Source organism: Mycotypha africana, assembly GCF_025528875.1.
Source record: "Mycotypha africana strain NRRL 2978 chromosome Unknown BDF20scaffold_14, whole genome shotgun sequence".
NCBI lineage: Eukaryota > Fungi > Mucoromycota > Mucoromycetes > Mucorales > Mycotyphaceae > Mycotypha > Mycotypha africana.
Window position 1 is genome coordinate 146,348 of NW_026515738.1, and position 13,723 is coordinate 160,070.

The window sequence follows — 13,723 nt, forward strand, 5'->3', positions numbered from 1 at the left end:
AGGTACAAAGGAGGTACCCATGGCTGGACGATGATCTCATTTTTTCATCCATTGCCCTTTAAGGTTTCTGCCTTTTTTTTTTTTTTTTTTTTTTTTTTTTTTGGGGGGGAGGGGGAGGGAAATGAGTGATGGTTGCTATGTCAACCACACGAAAAAAAAAAATCACTATAAATACACATGTTCTGCGCTCGATTTCTGTACACAGCACATTCATGATGTAGGTGTCTCATTCAAACGACAAAAACATGTTCATTCCCCCCCTCCCCCCAACCCACATTTTTTTAATTGTTGACATTTGGGTTCTTATCTCGTTTTAAGATGGACAATGATCGACACAAAAGTAGAAAAAAACGACTTTAAGGTTTTGGATTTTCTTTTTACTTTTTAGAAAGAAAACGCGTTGATTACCATGACAACACTAAAGAAAGCTCTTTTCTTTTTTGAAATAAAATAAAGAAGCTGTTGACCCTCTCTTGTTTAGCATAGCACTGCTGGGGAGGGGGGTAAAAGGCTGTATGCCTTCCCGCCCATTTCTTTCTATTTTTTAATTTCAGCGGTTGCCAAGGGAAAAACTTTTTTATATTTTTTTTTTTTTTTTCATATGACAACATCCTCACTTTCACCGACGTGTCCCTTTCCAAGCGCCCCTTTTTTTCAATTCTTTCTTTCTTTTCATTACAAATTACACTCTCTCGTTTTCCGTTTTCTCAAACGCTTTGAAAAGAAATGAATAAAGAAGGAGTCGAAGGTTATTGGGGTGCTGTCACAAGTTCGGTCGATTGGTAACGTTTGTCAGATCTCGATTGAAAACAAAACTACATCTACGCGAATTGAAAATATGAACCAGATATCTCACGCTAGGTGTGAAGAGAATTATGCACATTCCTATTATATTGCAGAATTCTGGAATACAATTTCTGTAAATGTTTAAATGTTTTTTATGGGAGATGGATCGTTGGACAAAAAAAAAAGAACTCAATCTGTTTCCCCCAACCAACCAACCCACCAACCAACCAACCGTACGTAATTCGATTTCTTAGAGTTTAGCCATGGTGGTATTAGGATTATTAGGTGTCGCCCTACATCATCGATCTTTGGGTTGGAAACTATCGATCAGTTATCTATTAATCGTCGTGGTAGGCATTGGAAGGTAAAAAAAAAAGAATCCTATGGGTGACTCATAGATGTACTGTATAAAAGAAGCCTCTTTAACATACTCCTTATTGAAAATAATAATAATATAGTGTCTTGTTTCATGCGACACTTCAATTTGAACATCAGATGTGGGATGAGGTACGGGTCTACATACGAAATGATACAGGATAAGGATGATGATAATGACGCTATTTGTATTCTAATTACCTCGAGAAAAAAAAAAAAGGTTCCAATGGTTTGGACCGCCTGTTACCTTTTATGGGTTTTATTAGGGGAGCACGGTGACTATGGAAAACGAAAAAACAGCTATGGGATAGGGATTCTACTTTACTGCGCTTTTGCAACTTATGTCACTAGTATGAACAAAGGAACGACACAATTTTTCATGTTTCAGACCTCGTAAGTATTTTTTGTTGATGAGGACAAGTCGATGATAACTACAGTCACCTGAAGGAAAGGTTTGCCTTTATAGGTTTGGTTTCGTGATGTGGAGTGATCTTTATCTTGTCTATCAATTGTACAAAAAGGCGAGACCCGAAACCCTCAAGCTATTTCAACAAGGAACCGTATTTTTGATATTCGCCATTACTGTGTGGTTAATTGATTCTAATCTTTGTTTTGTCTATCAATATCTGCCCAATCCGCAATTACATGCATGGTAAGTCCACGGGAAAGGTAGAAAAAAAAAAAAAAAAAAAAAGAATAGCCGTACTCAACCGTTCCTTCCGTTATGGATAGGTGGCACGTCCTTGTAAGAACTCCCCCTTCCACACACACTTTATGATCATGAGTAGGATGAACAGCTCACCAACCTCTTTTTTCCCCCTTCCTTAGATGTGTACAAGTTTACATTACTTTTTTGTTGCTTGTGGCTATGAATCTGTATGGAAAGAAGAAAAAAAGACAAATGTACGTATCGGTTATTGTCTGGGCCTGATACCTTTTGTTCAAGCCGATGATAAAGATGGAAGAAAAAAAGAATCCTAAAGAAATTGAGATCCTCCCCCCCCCTTAAAAAACCAAGAAAATGAAAAAATGGGGGGTGTTACAATTAAGAAAACCTTAAAAAAAAATAAAAAAAATAACAGTTACTTTTTTGTTCGATGGATTTCCTTTTATAGTCAAATGCTGCTTTTTTACTTTTTTTTTCTAAATTGCATGATTTGCATCGGTTCTTTTTCACTTTAGAACAATGTAAATAGATAAACACGCGCATAGAATAGATGACATCAATTTTTTTCTTTTCTTTTTTTTTTTTTTTTTTTTTTTTTTTTTTTTTTTAAAAAAAAAAAGTATAAAAAGGGATCATCCTTTTTCATTTGAGGATTAAAAAAGAAAAAAAAGCTTTTTTTTTTCCCCTTCCTCTTTCATTATTTATCCATATACTACCATCTCCCCTCATCCCCATTTTGTACATAGTCATCTATCTATTCCCCCTTTTATCTAGCTAGCCATGAACATGGAAACATATATCGGTTATATCAAAACACCGCAAGATGCATTGATTCTATTTGAAGCATGCAGAAGGGGCATGTTGAACAGAGTGCAGAGAAGACTCACTTCAAAGGAGCGTATGAATATTCACTCAGGCTCTATCTTTGCCTGGGATGAACGTGAAGCGGGCATGCGAAGATGGACCGATGGACGCACATGGTCACCCAGTAGGGTCCTGGGGAGTTTCTTGACGTACAAGGAATTGGATACGAAACGCAGACCTCGTAGACCACCACCACCATTACAACAACGACAACAATCACAACAACCTGCTTCTATGCGTAGTACGACGAGTACACATCATGATACCACTCATCAGCATCGACAAATCACGTTTTCTTACAAGCAGAATGGATTGATCAAGCAAAGTTTTTCTATTTGCACTACCTCTCATCAAAGGATCCATTTGATTTCTTATTACACAAAACAAGATATACTCTCGGGAAGATTACAAAGACCCTCACAGGATCAGAGATTAAGATCTATTGTCATACCCAAAGGCTTGTATCCAGAGTTGAATCCATTGGACATTGGCGGTGGCCATATTGCTTCCATGCACTCGATTCGACAAGAATACCACTACTTTTCCCAATTGCAACAACAACAACAACAACAGCAACAACAACAACAACGTCATGACTCGATTGATTCCAATTGCTCTCAAATGACGCTCTCTTCCTCTTCCACCTCCTCTTCCTGCAGTACGAATGATGCTTTCGATTCACTCCTCCTCACGACGCCACCACCACCACCACCACCCCCATTGACATCCAATGCCACATCACCGCCAACAGCGACAGAAGACGCCCCCTTCAAGCCATCTCTCACCCACAAACATAGTAACAGCAGTAGCAGCAGCAGTAGTCTAGCCAATTTACTCTCCCCTTTGCCAATACCTACGACGCCCACGACCACCTCTTATTCCTTTTATCAACATGATCTTTATCATTACCCACAGAAAGAAATCCATGCTGTACCGCCCATCTTTATCCAAGACATTGCCTGGGAAAGATTGCCTTGTTCCGAGGACAATCGACAATTAAATGCACTTCGAGACCAAGTGCGTATTTAATCTCACACATTTTTGCTCGTTTTTGAATCTCTTCTCCTATGTTTCCATCCAACAACACTTTAGCATGCTTATATATATATATATATATATATATCTATATCCTTTTAATCCATGCCAATGGTTCAGTATGAAAAAACACACACACACACACACACAGTTTCTCTCTCTCTCCTTTTTGCTCTTTTCCAGTATTCAATCTTCTATGCTCCCCCGTCGACGTGTAATACTATTTATGGCTTCCTATTTACCCTTCTCTCTTTTGAAATAAACTTTTTTACCAGTTTTTTTTTTTTTTTTTTTTTTTTTTGTGGTGGTTGAAAAATAAGCCCTTGGAATGAAAAACCCTTTTTTCTTTTTTGGTCTCGTGCGTTTTTTCGGGGGAATAAGAGAATGTAGAGAAATGAAGGAAAATAAAAGAGGAGTTTTTTTTTTTTTTTTTTTTTTTTTGTTGTGTGGAGGCAGGCACACGTAGGTAAAAGGGGGGGGGGGAGAAAGCAGTTTCTTCCGGAATTGGAAAATGAAACCGAATTTTCTTTTTTTAGGAGACGCTTTTTTTTCCCTGCCCTGGACAAAAAAAAAAGCCTTTTTTTTTCTAAAAATGAAAAAAGAATCACACGTACACACAAAGATGCATCCATCTTTCTACTTTTATCCATCCTTAGATAAGGTTCTTTAAGCAATAGAAGGGGATAGAAAAACAGAAAAAGGTAGCGTGATGGACATTGTGTGCGTTGTGCGTAAGTGTGTGTGTGTATGTGTATGTGTATGTGTATGTGTATGTGTTGTTTTAGATATAAGGGTTAAGGTTTTTCTTTTTTTATATATTGAGAATAGAAATTTCTCAAGATTGTAAAACCTAAACATCACGTTTATCATCTCTAACCCACTTGTTCATCCTAAGCCAATTCTTTTCAATGTTGTTGGAATGGCCACAATAAGGTGGTTTGTCTCCATAGAAACAATGAAGAGTAGTTTGTCCGTTTGCCCCCTTTCCCTATTTTTATAATTCAAGACGAAATACTCTTTCGGTACTTTATATCAGATATACATGGTATTTCTGTTTCAAATTTCCCAACCTTTTTTTTTTTTTTCATGCATCAAAACGAGAAAAGCTTATTTTTACTTTTTGACAAGCGGGAAGATTTACCAAATCTATAATTATCGTCCGAGTTTGGGGGGAGAGTGGACTAAAAGATGGGTTGTTAAGGGGGGGGGGAAAGGCGATTTCTTTTTTTTATTATTTTTTCATGTTTAAATTAAAAAATAATAAGAACGCGTCCATCGTTTCCCATTTATCCCGTCTTTATACGCACGAAATGGCATGGGTTTTCTTTGACTTTTTTTTTTGCCTTGTCCCAGTATGTCAAAAAGTTTCTTGATACGGGAAAAATAGCTAATTTCAATTCTGACAGATGATAGAGTACTTTATCTGTAAATGGATAAGGCTGTAGCTTAACCTGTTTAAAGTGTCAAGCCTAGAGCCAAAAAGTCATTGGATCAATGACATCCTTCTCTTCATGAACGCTCGTGACCCGTCCACGTATTAAAGTCACTTGTGTGTTGTGTGTGTGTGTCTTACATAAGCAATGACCATAGAAGACACTCTTGCCATGAAATACCAAACCATGGTGTCGTTTTCTTTCCAAAAAATGGTTCCACTTTATACAAAAAACTTTCTTTTGTTTGCCCCATCCTCTCCTTTTTTAAAAAAACATAATGCCGAGTAAAAAAAAAACTTATTTTTCTTCCTAGTGCTTTTTTTTTTTACCACTCTACGTCATCCTCATCTCATCCCTCTCGTCAATGGGAGGTGTGTAAAGTGGGAAGCCCGAACCCTTTTAGGGTCTTGAGGATTTACAAATGGGACTCGTACTTTTCCCACGTTTTTTTTTTTTTATTGTGGGTGTCCATGATCATCCTTGTGATTGGACAGATTTAAAAATGTGGGGAAAGGACGAAAAAAACACGCCTCGATGTTGACTAAGACTGACTGGCAAGTGCATTCCCCATCTATCGACAGCCCAAAAGAAAAATGAAAACGAAGAGTGTCCCTCGTGACCGCAGCTGTGAGTCGACCGTGGGGGGGGAGCTATTTCCTTACATTCATTTTTGAACAAAAAGAGGTGGTATGTGTCTACCTAAACAACTTGTGCAGTTTTTAAAGAAAAGGAGAGAGAGAGGAGGATCTCGGACGAATCAGGAGTGGGGCTTACTTCCGTCAAATCCCGTTTCTCACTTAAAAGTTTTCGTCCCTCTTGCCCTATTTTCACGTTTTTTAGCCCATTTAGTAAAATAGTGAACCCGGGGTCAGACGGGCATTCAATTTGTTTTTTATTGTGAATGGAAAGGGCGTCATGGCTTTGTTTTTTAGTAATACACTTTCATGCCTTTTTCGGCTTTCTACTGGTGAAAAAGCAAGGAGGGGGGCCGTTGGATTGTGAATTGTGTGGAGCAGGTCGAAATGCGACTCCGATCTTTCCGAGGAATACGGGTAAGCGCCCGTTCATTATACTCATACTCATTACACACACTTGGGCATTTAGACACATACACACATAGAGTAAGAGAGAGAGGCGCACACAAAAAAAAGTCTATTTGGAACAAGTCAAGGACTGTATATAAATAGCTCTCTTTCCTTCTTATTCTTTTACTTTTTAGCTTTTTATTCTCTTTTTTTTTTGTCGACTTTTTTCTTCATCTTTCATTTCTTCTACCATGGTTACTTCTAGACCCGGATCTCCTTACACAGGTTACAGACCTTCCAGTGCTCACTCCACTCACACCAAAGTGGAAGAAGATCTTCACGAACATGCTGGTATTGATTACGACAGAGTAAAGTAGATCACCCAGCCATGCTTTTCTCTACAAAAAGCGATGCCCCTCTAACCCACTGTTTTCTTTTTTTTTTTTTTTTTTTTTTTTTTTTTTGCACAGGTAACCATCATGCGTAATCCTTCTGTTGCTGTTCTTTATGAACAAGCACTCACCTACGAACAAGGTACTGTCATCTCTTCTGCCGGTGCTCTCTGCGCTTACTCTGGTAAAAAGACAGGTCGTTCTCCCAAGGACAAACGTATTGTGGAAGAAGAAGGCTCCAAGGAAGATATTTGGTGGGGCCCCGTCAACACGCCCATCAGCGAAAAGGTCTTTTTGATCAACCGTGAACGTGCCATCGACTATTTAAACACTCGTCCTCGTCTCTATGTCTTTGATGGTTTCGCCGGTTGGGATCCCAAATACCGTATCAAGGTGCGTGTCGTCGCTTCTCGTGCCTACCACTTGTTGTTCATGCGCAACATGTTGATTCGTCCCACCGATGAAGAGTTGGAAGATTTCGGAACGCCTGATTTCACCATCTTTAACGCCGGTGAGTTCCCCGCCAACCGATACACTACCGGTATGACCTCCACCACCTCTGTTTCTGTCAATTTCAAGAGAAATGAAATGGTCATTCTTGGTTCTGAATATGCTGGTGAAATGAAGAAGGGTGTAAGTATTTTTAATTTTATTGTACAAAACACGGTTCGTGATAGTGGGGGGCGGTCAGAAAATGGGAGAGGCAGGTGGGGGGGGTAGGTGGGCAAGCAGTGGGGTAAGCAGTGGAGCTTGCTTGTTTTCGAAAAAGGAATACTTATCCCCCCTCTTTCCCTTTCTCTCTCCATGGGGCGTAGATTTTCACTGTCATGCACTACTTGATGCCCAAGGCAGGTGTCCTTTCTCTTCACTCTTCTGCCAATGAAGGTCCTGACGGTGATGTCTCTCTCTTCTTTGGCTTATCAGGTACTGGCAAGACCACGCTCTCTGCTGATCCCAAGCGTAAGCTCATCGGTGACGACGAACACTGTTGGTCCGATAACGGTATCTTCAACATCGAAGGCGGTTGCTATGCTAAATGCATCGACTTGTCCAGCGAAAAGGAACCCGATATTTACAACGCCATTCGTTTCGGCGCCATTTTGGAAAACGTCGTCTTGGACGAAGAGACCCGTGAAGTCGACTACTCGGACGATTTCTTGACCGAAAACACACGTTGCGCTTACCCCATCTACCACATTCCCAACGCCAAGATTCCTTGCATGGGCGGTCACCCCAAGAACATCATCTTGTTGACCTGCGATGCCTTTGGTGTCTTGCCTCCTGTCTCCAAACTCACCGCTGCACAAGCCATGTACCACTTCATCTCTGGTTACACCACCAAGGTGCCTGGTACCGAAGACGGCATTGTCGAGCCTCAAGCCACTTTCTCTGCTTGCTTTGGCGCGCCTTTCTTGGTCCTCCATCCTCAACGCTATGCTACCATGCTCGCCCAAAAGATGTCTGAACACAAGGCCGATGCTTGGTTGATCAACACCGGTTGGATCGGTGGTTCCGCTGCCACCTCCAAGCGTTGCCCCTTGAAGTACACCCGTGCTATCCTCGACGCTATCCACAGCGGCGAGCTCGCCAATGCTGAATTTGACGAATTGGAAATCTTTGGCTTGCGTATCCCCAAGGCCGTTTCCAACGTTCCTTCTGAATTGTTGAACCCCAAGACCGCTTGGAACGGTACCGCTGAAGAATTTGACAAGTCCCTTCAAAACGTCGCTCACATGTTTAAGGAAAACTTCAAGACCTATGAAGACCAAGCTTCTCCCGAAACCTTGGCTGCCGGCCCCAAGATCTAAGAGGCCACGGGTTGTTTTCGTAGTAGACGTACAACACCGATTTAAAAAAAAAAAAAAAAATCTAATGGACATGTATTGTAACATAGGCACATCATTTGACACATATACACATATAATAATCCCTTCGCCCCCCCTTCATTTTTTCTTTAAAATAGCTTTCTTTTTTTATTTATTTTTCATTTCTTTTCTCCAACAGGAATAAAATAATCATCCAATCCTACACTTTTGTTCTAAGAATGGCCCCTCTTTTGCAGTTCCATCGCTGCATTTTAAAACGAACCGATCCATGACGGGCCAACCTGTAGATAATGCCATAGCAAACCATCACTGATTCATGTGCTAGGCAACAATCGAAGGGGAGAAGAGTCAAGGCAGAGACTTTTTTCTTTTTCTTAAATCGACTTGTTTTATAGAGCCTTTCCCTCCTCGTACCCTTTCCTCCTTGGATAGAGAAGAATCAACATGGTGATCTATTCAACTTTTTTTATTACATAATGAGAGCATAAACATCAGCCAATCCATGGCCAAACTCAAGATGGCCCACCTCGTGGGGTGTGTCAGCTTACATAGGATGCCAGTTTATCTGTGAGCAAGTTGAGGCTTTTATTTTCATATGCTTTTTTCATAGCTATCCAAACAAGATCAACGAGAAAAAAAAAAGAAAGGGGGATCCTTCCCTTTGGCAGCAAGAACAAAGAAAAGCAAGCCCCATTCATTGTTTCTTTCTTTACACACTTTGAATGACTGTGGCGCTTTTCATAAAAAAAAAAGAAACCGTGAACCAAAAGCGGATTGTTATTTTTTAAAAGGGCAAAAACGAGCCAAAAGGAAGCGGGGGCAAAAACGAAATGAAATAAATGCTTCTCATTTCACTAGGAGATCCATAGGTGGGCGTGCAAAAAAAAAAAAAAAAAAAAAAAAAAAAAATGGCATCCTACACGACGCTCCATTTTCTGATGGATCTAGATGGCAGTAGGATGGCTTCTCTCGTAGCTACTTGTGCCCACACATACACCTATTGACGCAGAGTAGTCAAGCGATGAGTCTGCCATCATACAATAGGAAAGAGTGGAAAGAGACCACGTTTCTACCTTCCTTGATCATGCGTTACAGCATTCAATTGACACATCTTCCATTTTTGTCCTCCATCACCCTACTCGTATATCAACAATAGGAGTCAAGCGGAAGAGGGAGGTCCTTCTTTTCATTGTTCATCTGTTGTCGCTCATATTTGAAAATGGACGCTTAAAAGAAGCGGTTCGTTTTCTTTGGCTATCGTTTCTAGCATGTGTTCATCTATGTGTAGAGCATTTTTGGAATACGGCTCTCTGTGAAAGAAGACGCTCTTGTAAAAAAAAAAAAAAGCGAAACAGGAGAGAGAGATGTCCATGGTGAAAGAAAAAGGAGATGCTTGTTACAAGCTTTTTTTTTTTTTTTTATTATTTCATTTTTTAAGCTTGTTTCACCATCAACGAAACCACGTTTTTTTTACGCTTGATAATAAAAAAGATCATGACGACCGCACCGTATGGGCGTAGGATGAAGGACAAAAAGAAACGCTACTGAGGCAATAATAGAGTTTTCTTTCATGATACAGCAAAAAAAAATGGCACTACTTTTAGAGCCTATTTATGCGTATAGTAAGACAACTCCATTTCAGCATGGTCATGTACCACATCCACTTTTTGTTGCCCGCCATTGCATCCATGTGAGTGGCCCTTCCCTATGCTTCTTATGTTAGGCAATGTAAATCATGTACAACCTAAAGCACATGGCAATTTACTCCGCTTGGGCCCTACCCGCTGACAGCAACTCCAACAGCAGCATCAGTAACAGTAGCAGTAGCAGCAGCAGCAACAATAGCAGCAGCAGCAGCAGCGAGTAGCAGTTTGTATCTTGAATGGACGGTCCATTCCTTTTAACCCCTTATTTTTGGAAATATCAAATAAATATTGCTTTTTTATTTTATTTTCTTACGTTATTTTCTCTTTTTTTTTTTTTTTTTTTTTTTTTTTCCCTATTTTTTTTTTTTTTTTTTTCTTCTTGCTTCTCCCTCGAACGGCCCACTATTTCTACAACGACACAGCATCACTCTTTTTCTCTCTCTAATTCTCTTTTTCTTTTCTGTCGTCCCACATCCATTTCTTTAGTTTATCATGTCAGCTTCTTCTACAACCACCACTGTTTCGTTTATGCCCACTCAAGATTTAAACACACCGCCGCCTGAAAAAGAAGAAGCATTCAAAACACTCGAAAAGGATGAAAAGCATCCTACTACGTTCCTGTGCAAAGCAGAACTATCTGAAACAAACGACCTACTGGTTCAGGGCGAGAAACAAAACGTAGATCATCATCCAACGCCCACCTCCTCCATCCATTTAGAGAAGGATGAGGACGAGGATATCCTCTCCTTGATGTCGACTCTCGCCAGCACAAACGACCATGATCGAAAAAGGTTGAAAAGATGGTTTTTCAAAACAGTGTCGAGCGGCAATATCGCCCAGTTGAACGACCTACTTGCCTATAAAGACAATGGCAGCATCCGAGAGATAATAAATGAAAAAGACGAAGATGGCAATACAGCTTTAATCTATGCCGCCTGTTTTGGAAAATTGGAAATTGCACAAGCTCTATTAATGGCAGGAGCTCATATTGATAGCCAAGATCCTCGTAAGTAGAAACTACTTACTGACAAGAGAGAGAGAGAGAGAGACAGAGAGAAAAGAGAGAGAGCCCCAAAAGCTGAAAATTAGAAAATCAAAACACTACTCCTAAACCGGTAACGTTTCTTGTGAATAAGAAAGCAACACACGATGGGTCTTTTTTGCTCTCTGTCTCTGTCTCTTTCTCTTTTGATCTACCCCCTGAAAAAAAAAGGGCCTTTTTATTCTCCTTTGATGATAGGATTAAGTTATTCTTTTTCTTTCTTGATCACGTATAGGTGGCTGGACAGCCTTAATGTGGGCAACGACCAATCATCATGAAAGCATGGTTCAATTGTTAATGGATCATGGAGCTTCTGCACAAACACGATCTGCCAAAGGCAGAACGGTATTGGATTTCGTCAAAAGTAGCAGCTGTCAAACCAAGGATTACTCACCTTCTTCTGCCGCCGTCATGGCCGATATCATTCTCAACAGTAATAGCAGTAGTAACAACCGAGATAGTATGTCGTCCACAAGTACAAGGAGCAGTGAGAGCAGCCATCGAAATAGCATCTATCACTTGAGTCATACCACCACCACCACCACCACCACCACCACCACTACCAGAAGCAATCGTTCGTCCTCCATCTTGACCTCCTTTTCACTACGATCCTCTACCGAAGAAGATTATCTATTCAATTTGGAAAGTACAAATACAGCAGACAGACAAAAGCTCATCGAAGAGTACCTACTCGGCCATTATCATGGCAAACAAGACAACGACGGTGCTACTCCTGGTGAGGACGACGACAACGACGACGACGACGACAACGACGACGATGATGATGATGATGTGGAGAATTTTAATCCTATTGTTGAATTTAATTGGGATAAATGCATGCCAGATCAAATGTTTGTATTTGCCGTCAAAGATTTATCCTATATACTGGATACAGTCATTTCTCGACTCGAGTTACCTGTACGCAATGCACAAGAAGTCTTTCTACCGGCCAATGTCGTCTTTCTCAGTGCTCGTTTTGCTCATTACTTTTCGAGCTCGGATGTGTTGGAAGATTTGATGGAAGGCACCTGTCTCCGTATTGGAGCGAGCATCAACACCAACACGGACAATATTCACATCTTGGCCTACTGGCTCACCAACCTCACACGACTGTTGTATTACCTCAAAAAGGACCTTGGCTTGGTCGTCGCTACAGCCGAGTACCAGCTTCGACTCTCAGAGCTCATTTCTGAAACGTATACCTACATTGTGCAAGATACCAACCAACGCATCTCAAAAATCCTTGAACCCGCCATGCTGGAACATGATCCCCTCGCTGGCTTAATGGAGGAAACCAACTTTGTCGATGACCACTGGCAGCGGTTCTTTTTCAAACGAAGAAAGAGTGTCACCACAAGCCGCCGAAAATCGACAGACGACCACCCGCTCCTCAGCAGCATCGCTATGCAACGTCATGCCTCCAACAGCACCGCTTCTTCTACTACGGCAGCCACCACCCTGCCGACTTTTTCCTCACCCTCCTCCTCCTCCTCCTCCTCCTCCGCTGCTGCTGCTGCTGCTGCTGCTGCTGCTGCTCCCAACAGAGCGGCGGTGCGAGGAGTCGGTCTCTCTCCCAACGTCATCACCCAACTGCTGTCGAGTACTTTTTACGTCTTTCAATCGTACGAAATCCATCCCACCATTCTTGTGCAAGCCATGGCTCAATTTTTACACACTCTCTCTTGTGAACTCTTTAACCATATCCTGTCCAAAAAGAAATATTTGTGTCGTTCCAAAGCCATTCAAATTCGCATGAACATGTCTGTACTCGAGGAATGGATTCGTTCCCCCACGCCATCCAAGAGTCCTAGCCCACCTACCCTCTTCCCTTCCCACTTGCTGCTCTCCTATTTGAATCCTTCCATTCAACTCGTTCAACTCTTGCAATGCATATCTCAATTAAACACCCTGGAGGATTTTCAACAGTCCATCAAGACCCTATTTGATACCATCAACGATGCACAGCTGAGACGCATCATTTTAAACTACCGGTACGAACTGAACGAGCCTAAAATTCCAGATGAAATTGAACGCTTTATTCAACAAAATGTGGCCGATGAAGCGCAAAAGTTGAAAAAGCATAAAGAAAAGGCTGCAGAGAAAAAGAAAAAGAGACAGTCCTCCATGAGGATAGCGACGGCTTCAACCACCACCACCACCACCACAACCACAGGAGCAGCATCGGCACCCTCACCTACCAGTACCACCAGTACTTCCATGAGGAGGTCTTTGTCGAGTAGAGGGAGTGAATGGATAGGTTCTTTCTTTGGCAGCTCTAGCCAAGAACCAGCATCCACAGCAGCAGACAAAGAAGCAAATCAAGAAGAAGAAGAAGAAGAAGAAGACACCCTCATTATGAAGGAAGAAAAAATGAACGAAACAAAAGATGCAAAGTTCATGTTGCCCTTTTTTGTACCCACCACCGCACAATTACAATCTTTAGTGACAAACGATACACTCTTGTTCCCTATCATTCCAGAAAATTGGATGGCAACCTTAGACAGATCTGCTGCTGTTCAACCCACCACAGAGTAAAACCTCCATTGCAACTATTATCCGTACACTCTTAGAATTATGTAATACACTTTATATGTAAACCATGTTGAGTGTGGACACCACTTGACACAACCCA

General features: G+C 41.2%; 4 protein-coding genes across 4 annotated transcripts; all 4 read left to right on the top strand.

Annotated features, from left to right (window-relative positions):
• The first annotated feature begins 598 nt into the window (after positions 1 to 598).
• BDF20DRAFT_898872 (ceramidase) lies at positions 599 to 2,380 on the top strand. Its single transcript, XM_053082642.1, has 8 exons — positions 599 to 782; positions 862 to 919; positions 1,041 to 1,150; positions 1,245 to 1,293; positions 1,382 to 1,554; positions 1,628 to 1,813; positions 1,894 to 1,906; positions 1,990 to 2,380. Exons 1-8 carry the CDS (start codon positions 727 to 729, stop codon positions 2,140 to 2,142), a joined length of 798 nt encoding a protein of 265 aa, XP_052931296.1. The 5' UTR covers positions 599 to 726; the 3' UTR covers positions 2,143 to 2,380.
• Positions 2,381 to 2,447: 67 nt separating this feature from the next.
• Positions 2,448 to 3,721, top strand: BDF20DRAFT_982293 (Gti1/Pac2 family-domain-containing protein; the record flags this gene model as incomplete). The annotated part of the gene is made up of 2 exons (XM_053085138.1): positions 2,448 to 3,350; positions 3,519 to 3,721. The coding sequence occupies exons 1-2, from the start codon at positions 2,609 to 2,611 to the stop codon at positions 3,719 to 3,721; spliced, it is 945 nt and encodes a 314-aa protein (XP_052931297.1). The 5' UTR covers positions 2,448 to 2,608.
• A 2,715-nt stretch (positions 3,722 to 6,436) lies between these two features.
• Positions 6,437 to 8,385, top strand: BDF20DRAFT_828965 (phosphoenolpyruvate carboxykinase [ATP]; the record flags this gene model as incomplete). The annotated part of the gene is made up of 3 exons (XM_053078281.1): positions 6,437 to 6,553; positions 6,656 to 7,210; positions 7,393 to 8,385. 3 exons carry the CDS (start codon positions 6,437 to 6,439, stop codon positions 8,383 to 8,385), a joined length of 1,665 nt encoding a protein of 554 aa, XP_052931298.1.
• A 2,414-nt stretch (positions 8,386 to 10,799) lies between these two features.
• On the top strand, positions 10,800 to 13,626 carry BDF20DRAFT_829115 (uncharacterized protein; the record flags this gene model as incomplete). The annotated part of the gene is given in 6 exon segments (XM_053078294.1): positions 10,800 to 11,055; positions 11,327 to 11,614; positions 11,717 to 12,502; positions 12,653 to 13,140; positions 13,154 to 13,160; positions 13,382 to 13,626. The coding sequence occupies 6 exon segments, from the start codon at positions 10,800 to 10,802 to the stop codon at positions 13,624 to 13,626; spliced, it is 2,070 nt and encodes a 689-aa protein (XP_052931299.1).
• Between the last annotated feature and the right edge of the window lie 97 nt (positions 13,627 to 13,723).

Excerpts from the sequence above, each read along its gene's own strand:
- BDF20DRAFT_898872 (XM_053082642.1), top strand. The coding sequence starts at position 727 with ATGAATAAAGAAGGAGTCGAAGGTTATTGGGGTGCTGTCACAAGTTCG. Across the intron at positions 920-1,040 it reads AATTCTGGAATACAATTTCT|AGTTTAGCCATGGTGGTATT; the intron begins GTAAATGTTTAA and ends TCGATTTCTTAG. Across the intron at positions 1,151-1,244 it reads GTCGTGGTAGGCATTGGAAG|TGTCTTGTTTCATGCGACAC; the intron begins GTAAAAAAAAAA and ends ATAATAATATAG.